The sequence below is a fragment of the Phalacrocorax carbo genome, chromosome Z (assembly GCF_963921805.1).
Source record: "Phalacrocorax carbo chromosome Z, bPhaCar2.1, whole genome shotgun sequence".
Lineage (NCBI taxonomy): Eukaryota > Metazoa > Chordata > Aves > Suliformes > Phalacrocoracidae > Phalacrocorax > Phalacrocorax carbo.
In genome coordinates this window covers 7,450,266-7,466,288 of record NC_087548.1, presented here as the reverse complement: position 1 = coordinate 7,466,288, position 16,023 = coordinate 7,450,266, and the positions used below count along the sequence as shown (strand labels likewise).

At 38.3% G+C, this 16,023-nt stretch overlaps 1 protein-coding gene across 1 annotated transcript in view; it reads right to left on the bottom strand.

Annotated features, from left to right (window-relative positions):
- Nucleotides 1-13,723: 13,723 nt before the first annotated feature.
- RIT2 (Ras like without CAAX 2) overlaps nt 13,724-16,023 on the bottom strand; it is a 188,542-nt gene continuing 186,242 nt past the window's right edge. The window contains exon 5 of the mRNA XM_064438028.1: nt 13,724-15,030. Within this exon, the coding sequence (XP_064294098.1) occupies nt 14,803-15,030 (228 nt within the window). The 3' untranslated portion in view covers nt 13,724-14,802. The remainder of the gene's footprint in view (nt 15,031-16,023) is intronic.

Here is a 16,023-nt window from a genome sequence, read left to right as displayed (position 1 = left end):
CCTAATTATATTCCCCATTTCTTGTGCTCCCAGAAATGAAACCTGTGATTCTTATAAGCAATTTTTTACTCCTTTAAAGCTGTCGCCCCTGTCCAGTGTCCACTTGTGACCAATCTCTGCCACTTCAAAGACAGGTGATAAATAGAAAATAACCTCAAAATACACCCAGTCAAAAGAGAGCTTTATAAAGTGCAACGACATGAAACACTTGCCTTGATTCCTTTCATACTGGTGTCAATAGTAAATCACCTATTTACTTTAGTGAAAACAGAGTTAAACCACCCTTTGTTATAGGAGCACAAAATATTTAGCCAACATCATCTACTACCAAGTGCTCGGTTTAGCATGTTGGCTGAGCCGCAGGAAGTATACTAATGAAATTATTGTCATTTGGGAAACAGCCCACTCTCTGGAAGCTTGCCTGGATGATTTGATCTGAATCCAACATAACTTGGATATTTTTTTTTTTAACTGAAACATACAGTAATGCAAATATGTTAACTAACACTATCTTCATAAAAACCTGCTGCAGTGTTAAGATATTCCAGGCTGTGCAAGAATTTTCATTTTAAAGTCTGTAGAAAACACAACCATTTTTGGCCCTTTTACCTGAAATTATCATAGTAATGAAAGTCCCAGTTTCTCAGCTGAGAGCTGAAGTGTGGCCTTTGTGCCCAGCAAGATTTAAGACTTTGTATTAGAGTGGTTTTGTCTCACCATATGTTTAGAATATCACAAAAACCAGAATCACCTTGGCAACATTATTTCTACTGCTCCAGTGAGATAATGGTTTTATGTAACTGTTAATACTGGTCAGTCCCTGAATTGCAGCAGAGACCTGAATAAAAAAGAATCATGGTTTTATAGCAGGCAGCAGCATACTTGCAAAGAACTCCTAATCTTCATCTGCAGATCTAACTGTTTCTGATGTTCCTTTAAGAGGATGTTCATCCACACAATACGTTTTGTAACTTTGACAGAAACTGTCCAGTAGAAATAAAATGCTCCAAAGCAAGACACCTAAAATGGAGGTTAGCAATATCCTTCTTCTAATATGTAATTTAGAAACTTAAATTCATGCACCAAAATCCCTGCCTGACTCCTTCGTCATGTGCTACATTTTAATAACTTTCATAGTTGTCTTAATGCGGTGTATGTCCAGACTTCTAAGACAATGAACATCTGGAGACATCTCAGGTGCATAAATTCGGGCCTATGAATGGATGAACTCTCAGCCTACAGCCCCTGAATCCAGACTGATCCTCATTTACTACCCTAGCCTGCTTTTCTGAGTACATTTCAAGAAAGAATAAACATTTTTTTTGTGCTCAAATACAGGAGGCATGAGCATAAGACAGGTGTTTAACTCAGAGTTTTAAGTAGACCACTAAATCATTAAATAAGTAGGATCTCATACAGTCCCCGTGAACACTGCTGACTAGCTCAATTATTTATCAGTGATGGCCTTTGAATCCCATTGTTCATCTCCCAGCCCTGCTTACACTTTGATTAAAGAATTTAGAAACCCACTTTGAGCTTCTGATTTAGCGGTTTTGGAATAAAACCTTCTCACATGAGGTCTGGTTTGTTCTTCAGCCTTCTGTTCTATGTGCTGAGGACAGCCCTGTTCATGGATGTGAGTGTGCCTGTCTGCTTTTTCTTGTTATTCACCTCCATCGCCTGGCAGGACTTGCAGAAATTGTATGCCCATACATATGTAGTGCTTTTTTATTATTTTTTTAAATTCTTATTCTTTTTAACTAGGATGTATGAGATATTGTGGAAAATAAGGGAAAAAAAGAATTGAAGCAGATTTTTCTACAACAAAATTATTTTTTGTGATAAAACAAAAATATTTCAAAAATCATACAGAATCTGGTTTTTAAATTTAAATCCAAACTTTATCTTGTAATTTAGATTCTCATATTCTTTGACAGTACTACAGATGCCATCAAGAAATGCAGAAATACATCAGTGTCATTGTGAAGACAACCCAGATAACTGTTATCTGGTGTAAGTAGGAGGTTCCTATAGATATTTTCAAGCAAGAGTAAAGAAAGTTTCGATAGATATTCTCCTTCTTTTACTGCTTAGGAAAATACCTTGTGCTCTCAGAGACAACATCATGGGATGTGGTGGGCCTTGTCTGATGCAGTGCAGAAGTGCACCTCTCTTTCTGGAAATGGTAGGAGTGCCTGTGAATTTTATGTTATCCTTCTCATTGTAGATGGATCCACCCATCCTGTTGAAGGTTTTTCCAAATATCTAAGAGAAATATTTTATTACAGCTTGAGTCATTTAAATGCCCCTATATATGTTTGGAACAAAATCTATGTAAAGATAAACACATTTTGGACAACTTCAGCTTTATCATTTCTTTTGCCTTCAATGTATGAGGTTGAAGATGCACCCATGGCATTGGAAGATTCACTGTAAAGTCAATTATACTCCAGATCTGATAGATGAAAGGTGTGTAACAATAGCCATGGTATGTAATAGAAGTGATGCTGTCCTCCTCGACAATGGCATAAAAATCTAAGATATATAAATAACATCAAGGTTGGAAAAAGAGATTCATAATGAGCGTCCATCATTCTTTTTCATTTTACCATATTTTAAGCCAAATTTCTAACAAACTCAGTTAGAAGAGATAATTATTTGTAAAAAAGCTCCTTATAATTCCTTCATTGTGTTTATTGTTTAAACACATTTGCCAAGCACAGAATTACTTAGGGCTCAAGGCTGCATTTCCAAGACAGTTGGAGGCAATCAAGTTAAAATTGCCACAGCTCTGCCCTCCTCCTTGTGCTGCCAGGTTTCGAGTGCTAAACTGGCAGAAAATTCATCATTTTGCTTCTCTTGTTTTGCTGAGTGACATTTCTGCTCCACAGGTTTAGCTGATGTGGGCTGGTTCAAAAAGGAGGTCACTAAATATTAGTTCTGCATGAAGAAAGAGGCAAAACCATTGCTTTAAACCCTACCTGGTCAGTTAGGAACATGGGGAATATCAGTGCCATAAAGAAAGGCTGTCTGGACAAAGCCCTTTTAAATATGAAGACAAATTCTGCTGATTCCCTGGCGACCATCAACCAGCTCAGATTTTAAAAAGGGGGGGGGGGGGGGGGAAAGGAGAAAAAAAGAAAAAGTAAAAAAGAAATGTTTTTTCAAAGCCCTTAAATTCTGATGTGGTGGGGATTTTTCTTTAAGTTTTCCATCAAAGTTATCTTCAAGGAAACAAGAAAATAAGAAAACAATTCTTCTGTGTTTACTATATAAAACTTGAACTGGAAACAACAAAAACCTAAAAAGCATGTTTTTAATAATCAAAATTAATATTTTCTGTCAAGAAGTTACAGATTTCTAGTTACTGTATTAATTTGATATATAAATAACCGGAAATTTCTGATTTTTATATATATGATCTGCAAAACTTATGTTCTTAAATTCATGTACATCATATAGCAGAATTGAGGTGCTCTAGGGCTATGTTTAAACAGAGGAAAAACCTCACTGAACATGGTACACCCATGGGAAGCCTTCAATAAACCACTTTACTACTCTTAAAGGTAATTTAAAAATCCCTTCTTTTTTCAATAAAGGTTTCCCAATTGAAATGGTTCCTAAGCCACCTAGAGTTGATTAAACTTGAATATTGCAGCCAATATCCAAAAATATTCTTACCTTGTAAAAAAAAAAATTCTTTCTGTGTTATGATACTGTTGTGCATTTGTGTTGTGTATGTGTTTATAGGTTTTTTGGGAGGGTAACAGCAGACAGCATCCTTATCAAAACGACTTGGGAGGTGACTTTCTTAAACTATTGGCTTGTCGTCCAAGAAAAGTGATTGGTTCAATGAATTTTGTGATAATTTTATTACTTCAAAAATGCCCTAGAAAATATGATTTAGAGAACATTTCAGAACTATCACTGAAGCTTAGATTATACTGTCCACACAGGTAATGCTTCATTTTTAATTTCTGTGCTCAGATGAAAAAAATAGGACTAAGGTAAAATAAATCCACCTGAAGAAAAGCACGTAGAGTACCCAGAGCTGATGTGGAACAGGACATCCTTCTTAAAAGGTCAAGATCCATTCAAGTAAATGAGTAACTGCTTGAAACGTTTTTCTCCATTGGGGGTGGCCTTTTTTCAAAAAAATGATCTTATTAAATGAATTTCTGCTTCTAGACTCTGTAGCCCTCGTTTTCACTGCAAACTCAAAGGGTACTCGTATTTCTTCCTGATGGCCCATAGAAGCTGAACTTCTGTCACATCTCCGAGCAGCTGCCACAATTCTCGTGAACCTGTTTTTACATTTACAAGGCAACAAAACACACATAAACATCTCTGAAATAGCCTAGTGACTTGAAAATATGCCATTAATAATTTTGTTGGCTGCATTGGTCCTGTCCTACTTTGCTGTTTCGCACACACAGCCCAAAATTGGTTGAAACAGCTGCTGAGAGAAATGTTAAATAGCCTGCTCCCTTTGCAGTGGGGAATTACAGGTTTTTCATCAGTGATTACTTCAGAGAGCAATCTTGTAACTTTGTGTTGGAGAAGAGTATTTGGCCCAGAGTCTCATAATGAGGTGGATATATATGCACCTACCTGTAAAGTGAATGTATTTAGCACATCTCAGAGTACCTGGCTCCATAGTCCTTCAGGGCAGACCCAGTTCCCCAGAAGCAATACCTTGGCACCATTTGGACATTGGCATGGGTCAGGAATCATACCATGCAAGTAATTCACAATGACATACCTTCTTATGGTGGGGTTGTGTTGTCTCCTGTATTCTCATGAATAGCTATCTGCCCAAGGAGTTCTCATGCCGTTGGGATGTCCCAAGGTGCCCTGCAGGGCTTCCAGCCACTGCTACAGAAGGGTTGGGGTGTCTTCTTCATGCCATATCTGTCAGATCTCTGTGGGTGCTGGACATGCCTTTAGGTCTCTCACGACTCAAGAAAAGCCCACATTTAGCTAATGAAATCAAGTCCTAGCAGTCGAAATGTTGTTTTCTACATCCAGAGAAATGTCCAGAGAAAGTCTGTGAACTTTTATGACCCTTATAAAGTACCCTTTCTAACACAGAAAAGGCAAATAATTTATTTTTCTTGAAGTTTCTCAGGAAGGTCTCGTGCAACTTAGCTTTGACTCACCCTCTTATGTTGAAGAGAGAAACAGTGTCTTCTCAAATGGTGAGGGTTATTCTTGAAGAATTCACAAAACCTCTACTTTTATATTTTGGAATCCTAGTCATTGGATTTATGAATGCAAAAGTTTACAGGCCCAAAAAAAGCCTTCCAGAACAAGTTCATGAAAGAGAAATTGGCTGAAGTTCACTGAATTTACAGAAATAATTTCTGACTCGGGAAGTTTCTGATGAGTGGTGCCTGAGAAAGTAAATATAACATATCTTAATATGTTTTAATTGTCTTTCCTGGGATTGTGCTTTGGCATCAGTAGGAAACAGGTATTTCGTTGAATGCAGTATAGAACATGCATTCTTCTGTATTATAAACATTTAATTAAGATAAAGCAACATGAAGTATACCAAAATGAGAATCTACTGAGAGTGTTTCCTGCTATAAGAAGAGAGAAACCCATGATAGATGTTAGTTACGTTACCTAAGTCACTGCAAATGCTTCAACTCAGAAACCTAACCAAATAATATCCCACAAAAAGTACTATGAATTGATCAGAATGAAGTAGATCCCTATCCCTTTAAACTTAGTATTTTCTAAGGATAAATGAATTTTATTTCTAGGTAAATAATACTCACACTTCTTTCAAATCCAGTCATTGTGTTTTAGTCAGCAGCACAGCAGCCTCCTGTAGAAATGTGAAAGCTGGAGAGAGAAATGATCTATTAAGTTGGGACAGTTCTTAGTAGGACAAGACATAGTGCTTTATCTTGTCTAAATACAGGTGATCTAAATGTAAAGGCGTTTACCAGTTCCCTTGGAAGCCTTGCGTACCATCAAGTGTGTCTCACCAGCTGGAAGCTAGCCAAATATTGAAATTCTATTTACATTTTTCTATTACTTCTGATTAATGTACCTACACAAAGTCACCCCAGCAGGCTTCTCTGTCTCTCTGGACCACTTTTATTGCATAGATTAGAAATCTGTAAGATAAGTCATACGCAAGTACTCCACTAAGTGCCAATAGCCTGCTCATCCTCACGGTGAATTATTACAAGCCCAAGCTGATCCACTTGCACATGTTTTGTACTTCTTTTAGGTAAACATAGTCACATAAAAGTTATTTAATTTAATTTAAGTTTTAATTCAAGTTAATTTTCCTAGCTTTCTCTACAGTGAAAGTGAGAGTATTCCAATTTGTATGTTTAGTAAAGCAGCAACTGAAAGATACCAAGTGACGGACATAGAAAATGCATGCTGTGGGTATTAACAATAATGCTATTAAGAACATGGTCTCTCCTCCCATTTCCCTCCAGTTGCACAAAAATGTGGAGAAAAAATTACATTATTTTTTTTTTTCCACTCTAGTTGTACTTCAGATACATGCTGCAAGATACATGGAGACAGATGAAATTCTGTTGTTTGAGCCCAGTGTGTGTCTGCGTGATTATACATGCTTGTCTCTGAAATTATTTAAGATGTATAGAACATGTATTTTCCAGTGAGGAATCAGTCATATATTGCCTGCCCTGCTTGACAAGAATGAAAGAATACATATAGACCCAAAACAGTAAAAAGCATTTTATTTAACTCTAGCATTCTGACATCTTTTTGCAGGAAAAAGTGTGTCAAGGAGAGCTGTCATTCCCTGGTGTTTGATCAGCACAGCTGTGGGACAGTTGTGGAAGTTCATCTGCCTTCAGATGGCTTCCCAATCATGATAGTGCTCCTGCTCCTGCTCACGGCCACCACAGGGGGAAGGGTCCAGCCACAGCCCAAAGGGTTGTGATGGGTGAGGCAAGAGGAATTCCTCCTCCAGGGTCCAGCTCTGTTTGCCTCTGCCCCCTAAGCGAGACCTGCAGGTGACAGTGGAACCGACATCAAGTTTGCAAGGCAGAGCCTGAGGTTTTGCACTCAGCAAAAACTCCACTCAGCACAACTCCACTGATGAACCTTATGGTAAATAATTAATATCTGGGGCTGCAGTTTCTCTCTTGTATCTGGAAGGTGCTGTCCAAGGAGGACAGTCTGATTCAGCATCAGGCTGAACATCAGCACAGACAATTGTTTATCAGTGAAATTATTGACACTGATTTACGTCCATAGTATACTGAGGGTTTTTAACAGTAGTCTTCAAACCTGTTCTTAGTTTACAAAATCTGACACAAGGTGGGCAGTCTTCAAACCAGTCAGACCTCCTTATTCATTAAAAGTGAAGGTCCTTTTGTGTCAAAGTATGTATTTTCCTTTCCTGTCTATTTGAATCACTGTGATTCCCTGTAAGGATTTTTATCACTCAGTGGCACGTGGATTGAAAAGTGTCTGTCAGGTGAAAGAACTGATATGGTACTGACTGTTCACAAATTTCTTGGCAGTCGCTGGAGGTCTATCCTGGCTCAGAAGTTTTATCACAGAAATATTTTACAGCTTCTATAACTTAAGTCTTTCTGAAGTTTATTGTTGGCGGGTATAGCATATTCTCCTAGGCTTTGTGGTTTCATGTATTTCTCTTCTCATCTTTCATCCACATCATGGTAATCAACTCTGCACAGGTTGAAGAACTCTTCAAAGTACTCCTTTGAACATCTGCCTCCTTAAAGACATCCCTGCTGTATTCTCTGATAACTTGGAGCTCATCCAGTTTTCCTAGATAAAGACTTAGGAGTATTTGGTGAACACCTTATTAACTAAACAGGAGAGCAGAAACAGGTTCCTACATTTTTCATTAACATCTGGTCTGAGAACAGTGGGAGGGAAAAAGCCAGCAGCGAATGATCTGCATGCACTGCTTGCGAACTGGTAGCTGCTCTCCCAGATGAAACCACATTTTGAAGTACCATTTAAAATCTTCAGCAGGGAGCTATCATACCATTTTTTATGTTAGTTATGAGGCATATAAATGAGGTTTTTGCTAATATCCTTCCAAAATACAGAGCTGAGCATCCTGCTTTTTCCCCAGCTGCTCAGCTGAAACCAGCAGTTTCAGTTTCTGAAGCATACACAGTACGGGGAGCCAGCAGACACCATGCAGAGATAAGTAAGTACTCTCATAAGCATCCAAAGAAGCTTCAGTGGAGACTCAACTTATTCCATAGTCACCTGTAGTCAGATTCTCTCTAGAAACCTGATGCATACCGCAGAGTATGCATCCCATACTCTTCATTCCCATTGACTCACCGAGTTTTGGTATTGTTTCTTCCTTTTTAATTTTCCATTCTGTGGTGTGTTCTCCATATTTTTTTTAATTAAAATGTGTTCCCAAACTGTCTTGCATATCCACAGCAGTAGCAATTTCTCTGACCTCTTCCCTTTATGTTCTATACCAACCAAACTGCATCATCCACAGGATGAAGCAAATCATCATCAGTTTTTATTGCTTTTACTATCACCCACCTCATTGTTATATCTTCCAGCAAGCTCCTACGGGTGTGTGCACTTGAATCAAATCTCTGGATCTTATCTTGTGGTCTTTTTTTTGTCATTATATCTGCTCTAATTCCCTTTCTAGAAGACACTAAAAGACATCCAGGGTGGGGAATGCTGTAAGGCATTCCAGGTTCACTTGATTTTCATACACCTACTCATACTGTATTCTCCTCTACTACCTCTGCCTATTCTTCCCATTGCTAATTAGCCTATTTGTTCTGTCTCCCTTTAATTGTCTTTTGTTTTGGGTTATGGCTTTTGTAAGTTTTCAGGGACAGAAACCTCATCTCCCTTTGTGTGACCCAATATATTAATCAACATGTGATAATGTGTAATTCTTTTCTGGAGACGGATGTGAATCAACAGTAAGATTTTCCATTGCCTTCAGGAGAGCTGCCCACTTACACTGACTGAATCCCTTAAGTGTTCAAGCTTACTCATTCAATGTCCTAGATAAGGAGGCACCTGTGATTAGTCAGCAGTGTCTAGCAGTGGAGGCAAAGTCAGTTTTCAGGAACTGTCAGCTTCTTATTCAGAAAGCTGAGTGACTTTGCAAAACTTTATCAGTAAAAATATTACTCATTCTCCTCAGTATGAACATTAAATTAATGGGAAATTTATGAAGAAGGCAGAAGATGCAGTGTCCTTAGTTAGTTAAAAGTACACAAGACCCTCTTACATTGCTGAGAGTGATGCAATAGAAAAAGTGAAATAAAAGTGAAAAAGAGTGAGTTTATCTGGATGGAGCTCAAGATGGAGAGGTTAGCCTTGATGTTTTGAGGCTGCAGAGAAAGGCAGGAACTGCACAGGAATTTTTGTCAGGCTACAATATTGGAAGGCGTAGAATGAAGTCACAACCATCATTTACAAAACAAATCTTGTATCTGTGACCTCTATTCTGATTTATTCTTTCCAAGACCAAGGATTCGAAACAGTCTTGTTTGCAGAATGCAGCAAGAGCTGTCAAATATAAAGCTTTTGTCCATTGAATTTCATAGACGTAAAATAGACTGCCTTCCCCTTCTATTAATTATACCTCATTATAAGTGTAAAATGATACTGTTTTCTTTTATGCAGATAAAGGTAATGCAATACTATTATAAAAAACTTACTTTACTTTACCTTCCTAACATTGTTATTTAACTGGAATTCTGTTTCAATGACAGCTATGAAAAATAATGGCTTTTGAGCTTGGTCATATAGTTGCTGAAATAGTTGTAAGTCTAAAAGCACTGTAAAAAAAATGATGCATGACAAAGTGCGAGAATGGGAAAATCTCATTGTCACATTAATTATCTATTGACAGAAGATATACAGTAGGTGATGCAATGGCTTTGGATGTTCTTGCCTTTATTACCTCTTGGGGGAAAAGTTCAGATCATGAAATGAGTTTGGTGCTCTTGAGTGGACATTTGTCCTCATCACAAAACAACCTCATAATTCAGTGCAATGTAACAAAATTGGAGAGCTCAAATTGAAGAGTCTTAGAACCAGGGGCATCAGGGAGTGATAAATCAGGCTAGAGGTGCAGGGCAATGCCGCCTGGGGTGACTTTCACAGCATCTGTGAGACAACGCCATCCCCATTACAAATCATTTTGCCAGGCAGATATCCTAAGGAGCTCCACATATCTGAAGCAACAGATCAAGCTAGAAGCAGTGCTAAAAAGGAGGCTAATCAAAACTGGTCTAAGACACTATTCTGTTGAGCTGTCATTCAATTTTATGAGAACAGAGATTTTAATACTTTATTAAAATAATATTCTGTAATTTTGCTTTTCTCTGCTAAATTTCAGGGAATTTTTCAGAGCCATAAACAACGAGCAGTGTGCATGACGCACACTTGTATAAATAACAGTCCCTGAGGAGGATGTCTAAATATGGCTAACTACTGTAAGTACACTTAATTGAATTATATTGGCATAATCGTCTATGTTAGACATCCATCTTTCTATTGCTAGTACAAATTCAGGCAAACACTGGTGCATTGCTATAGCTAGCTACAACCTATGTGATTTATATGAAACAAATTGATAGTCTTCAGTTTAATTCGTAACAGTCGACATCATTATCTCAGTATCATCTTCTGAGGTGGCTGCAGCAAGTACCTTTTTTTTACTGCCTCTACAAGAAAGACCACTGGCAGCTATTCTGCCTATCACAAGTATCACAGTTTGTCCCACAGAGGGCAACATTCAACTTGGGAGAAGATGTTGGCATGGTTGTAGACTGTAAATCATCACTATAAGACACTAAACTCTGCTGAGGCCCATCTTTTGCCTGTTGCCTATGTTTTTTTTCTGTCTGTCATGATACAGGGAGGGATCAAATGTCTAGGAAACGCTAAGAATGAAATACATATATAATTTATATGATAGTTTATAATAGTTTATAATAAACTATAGTTTATAATTTATATTTTTATATATTTATATTCTGTAATAAAATATAGTTTTTATATATTCTTTATATATAGTGTGAATACATATTATATAATATAGATAGTGAACAAAATGAGAATTCCTTCTTTCTATTCTAGCTATGCATTCTTTCAGCTCTGTCTCAAAATATATATATTTTTTGTGTAAAAAAGAATTATTTTCAATCATTTGTAAAGACATCAGACTATCAATATAGGTCATGAACTGGAAGTCTGATGGAACTCAGGTTTCTGTGCTTAAGTCCTAAGGCCAGTATGCAAAACCCATGAAAAAGGAAAACTTAAGTAGTGAAATATTCCAGCTTGACTTACAGCCTTACCCAGATTACTTCTCAACTAGATACAACATGTGATCTACCGTAACTGGGAAGATGGGTAATTAACTGCCACATATTATGTATTTGCAAGGGATACCATGGATACATTTGCAAAGTATTATCATTTCGTTTTATTTATTAGCTGGCTTTAATTGTAATCCTGAAGGAAGCTGAATTACCATCCAACTGCAACGCAGCCTGACAGTGGAGTAAGTTATAGCTGCCACCTTCATGGGACTGTAGGCAACACAGCAAAATAAAGCGATCAGTTTCCTTCTTCAAATCTTCCAGACATGATTAGATGAGAGACTAGTCAGAGATGGAAAGGTCTTTAGACACAGAGCTGCTGTTTTTTAATTCTGTCAGCTAGGTTTGACAGCTAAATACAATCTTCTGTGATGGAATCATAATGATTAATTAGGTAAAGCAGGTGCACCCAGACTCATGCAGTTATGACTTATGTTATCCTCTCTGACTATAACCTCCATCAGCTCTGCTCAATTAACTGAGGTTAAGCATTATAGATTATTGAGGAATTGGGCGATGGTAAATCAGAATGACTTTCCCATTTTAAAAATAAAGAATGGTCAGGTGTTTCAAAGACAAGATTCAAAGCCAAGCATTTACAGCACCATTCTTTACCATAGATATTGGGTGGAAAAATCATTAAAGGTGGGGTTTATCATATCTGAATTTAGCCATCAAAATGTTAGGTTTCGAGACCAAGCTGGTCTTTATGGAGTGACATATAGTGACCAGAAAGAGGCAGCCATTTCAGAGGGTGAGTCATCCTGTGCTAACCATCCAAGGTAGATGGGACAAATCACAAACCGGAGGAACCTCTCTTTCCTTGTTAAACAAAGTAGGAATCTTAATGACTAGATGCCATGTTCATTTTTATGTGATTAAAGTGGAGTGATATAAATATTTATTCAGAAGCCTGAAATTGCTCATGGAAGATGTAGCAAATGATCCTCAGATGCTATGATGCCTCATTCTTCTTGAAGAGACTAACCTAGTAATAACCGTCTTTCAAAATGTTGCATGTATGGACTGGTTGTGGAGAAATTCAGAACCTGGAGAGTTCATGGGGTTGTACACCTAAAAATATGGCTATGTAAGCTATGTCTCTGCTAGTAATTTGAACATATGCAGGGAGGCACCCAAGCACATCTATGCTGTTAATTTGTTAAAATGATCCCTGGTTTATTTTCAGACCATGTCAGGCTAGCACTTTTGTAACCAGGTGCTGAGCATCGTGCAGAACCTAGCATAGTCCAGGGACCATTTCCAACAGCAGCTTGTGTGTGGTAGTCCTGCTGTGAAGGCTAAGAGAGTTTAATAGTATGGAAAGATGTTGCTCCATGCCAGATGACCTTAATGTCAGAGAATGAGCATGTTTAATTCATGAATCCATTTAAGACTTAATCTTAGACTGTATCTATGCTTTCTTCTGCAACCTTTTCTGTATTGTAAACAGACCAGAAGCAAGGCACCCCTAAAACTATGAAGCCACACCAGTGTTGATACAATATGTCCCTCAGTAGGGTGAGTGAAATGACATTATAACCAAGACTAAATGGTTTTCAATTGACTTCTGCCTGAAAAAGACCAATAAGCATCCCTCAAGGTTTCTCGGAATAGTAATTTCTATGGTCTCTTATGCATGGAATGACTGCTTCATCCTCCTCTATGCAGTGTGCAGTATTGGAACAGTCACAGATGTTTCCCCTTGTTATTTATTGTCTCATAGCTGCCATCTGTTCAGTGCAGCCTCCTGTTGTCTCTCCACCAATACTTAGCTCATAAAGTCTTTGGACAAGTAAACCTTTTTGTCTCTAGGATGCTTGACCTAAAATCTCTGTGGCAATACAGGTAAAAATAATAACAGTAATTACAATAGTATAAATGCAGACTTCAGCAACTGGAGGCAGCAAACAGAAAATTCACCTTGAATGCATGTATGTGCTTATATTCCTCTGAAATAATCTCTCCAAAATAGAAATATAGCCCCATACTATCTAACTATATACAGTAAAGTAGTACTCTTGATCGGGAATTTTTGACAAGTCAAAAAGTTTCGCTGGATTTTCTTGAAAGGAGGGGGAAGTGGAGAACAAACTACCAGATTTTAATGAACTGAAATTCTGCATAAAACCATAACCTTTTCAAATTTAACAAACCAAAACAAATCAACTGCCCCCAAGACTATCCAAAATACTATTAGTTTAAACCCTGCAAAATAGTCAAAGAAAAGTGAAAAAAAATGAATATTTACTAAAGAACTTACATATTTTTCTAATTATATCACTTCAACACTGACACAGATGACACTGACTACTGGTATATTTTCATGGAAATCACAATCTTTATTTTTTGGCAAAATGTATGCATGTTTTAATTGTAAATTTTATAAATAAAGGCATTAATAAAAGAAGTCTGGGGGAAAAGAGTCAATGAGACTATACGCTACCATGCGAGCTTTAAAAAGGTATATTTAAAAGACCTGTCCAACTGATCGGTCAAATGATTCACTTGGATGTTCAAGGACTGTGAAAAGTGGTGACCGACCTGATGCAATTCTCTAGTAAGTCGAGGACTGAATGCTACATCACAGATGTTATTACAGAGTGGGACAGAGCTGCACCACCCTGGGGAGGGCTCTGGGAAGCATCAGACAGACAGTGCCTTTGTGGGCTCCTTAGTGGGGTGCAGGAGCGTGGCCAATGCATTGCATGTTTGTAGGACACTGCACCTCTGCGAGCCAGTCCTGGTGAGTAATGAGCAGAGGACACAGAGCAGAAGCCTTGAGCCTCTGGATGGCAGGTGCGTGACTCGTGCTATGCTTGCCAACTCTTCCTGCTAAATGGAAAGGACACCATGAGGATGGGGCTCCGCAGGGTCAAAATCGGGAGCCTCCAAGCCTTCCCTTTGGGCCTGGTTCACACACACACATTCGCATACAGACAAGCGTGCACAGGCTGAGCACAGTCTAACCCTAAACTACATGTGACTGCAAAGCTGATGGTCAAATCCTAACATCCTTATACAGTCAAAATATCAACTGAAATCAATGTTATTCATTCCTAGGATGGTGAAATGATCCATGCATGTAGAGAGGAGGCAGTAAGTGCATCCCTTGTCCCAGACATGGTGGAAAATGCTTCTGCCTTGGATGCTGGCTTAAGTCTTAGTGTCTGAAGACCAGCAGGGACCATAGGGAAAAAACCACAGTATTTTCTCTACTCAGATTTGCAGAGAAGGGATGAGAGGGTATGCTAAGTGACTTTATCTATAATACAGAGGAGCCACAGGGCAACCATGAATTGGACCTTCAAGGAGCTACTTCTGCATGAGGACTGAAGGGAAGGAACTCCAGGACCTGGTCTGGAAGATGCTGTGTCAATGCTGCTTTTCTGAATTGTTACAGGTTACTGTGGTCAGCTCCTGATGGGTGGCTCACGGGGAATTACCATCAGGTTGTACTTTCCTTTTTCTTCTTCAGCGATCCTTTCAGCTTTCGCCACAGACTATCCTTCCTCTTCATCTTCTTCTCTACCATGGGCAGTGAGGACTCTTTCCTTCGGATTTCCCTCACTAGTCCATGAAAGACATCATCAATGTAGAAGCGGAGAGCAGCTGAAGTCTCAAAAAAAGCACAGGAGTATTCCCTGGCTAAGCTCATCCCTTCTTCAGTTGAGACCTAGAAGGATAAGAAAAGTCTATAAATATTGCCTAATGCATGAGTCAACATAAGAACATTACAGTATATGTAGTCTGAATTTTTGGATATTGCAAATCACCAACCTTTAATTTTACAGGAAAGTATTCTAATAGTACACCACAGATTCAAGAGTGAAAGGATCAGACTGAATCCATGAAATGTTTGAAGAGAATATACTGGCAATATTCATATGCTCAGGTATATTATTTCCCTAATTCTTTTGCATCAAATTTTCCATGAATTTCCTCTCTTTAGTGCAGTAATTCTGTACAGTTTGATAGTGCTTGTACCTTTATTCCACAGACTGGAACAGATGGTCAAAAAGACTTACATGGAATTAAGGTCCTAGAAATCCCTGTTCAGCATTAACCTAATCCTGGAGGAAACTTGACTCTTTAAGCACGCTAGCATTCGTACCTTAAGATTTTTTCAGTCACATTAATTTCTGAGCACGCCTTTAAGTGTTTTGGTCTTGGCAGGCTGGTAATCCTATCACTTAGCTCATGCCTGAGCTGTACAAAGATCCAAATATATTTGTTTTTCAGCTCATGTTCCCTAAGTAGTTTCATGTACTTACTATTCTCAGAGAACATAGAGGAAATGTGACTTTGTATTTTGAGGAACTGTAAGGGGAGGAATCACCATGAATTGGGTGATTGGGAATGAGGGAACTCTATAAAATTCCCTGAATTTTGAAACAGAGATCTTATTCATAAAATTTCCATATTGGCTATCTCTTGGCATTTGACTTGCCAGCCTGCTAAATTGAAGGGTGCACAGCATGCTGATTAACGTGTGGTTTAGATAGAGTATATAAGCTTATCATAAGGAGTACCACTGCCTACCGCTTAAGGTATATTTTGCACTTTGGGACCTCATCCAGTAACATGCAGAGAGTCTGCAGCAAAACAAGGAACAAATCCTATGATCTTGTAAATGTTAAGCCAGCTTTCCAGTCAGTAGACTATCTTT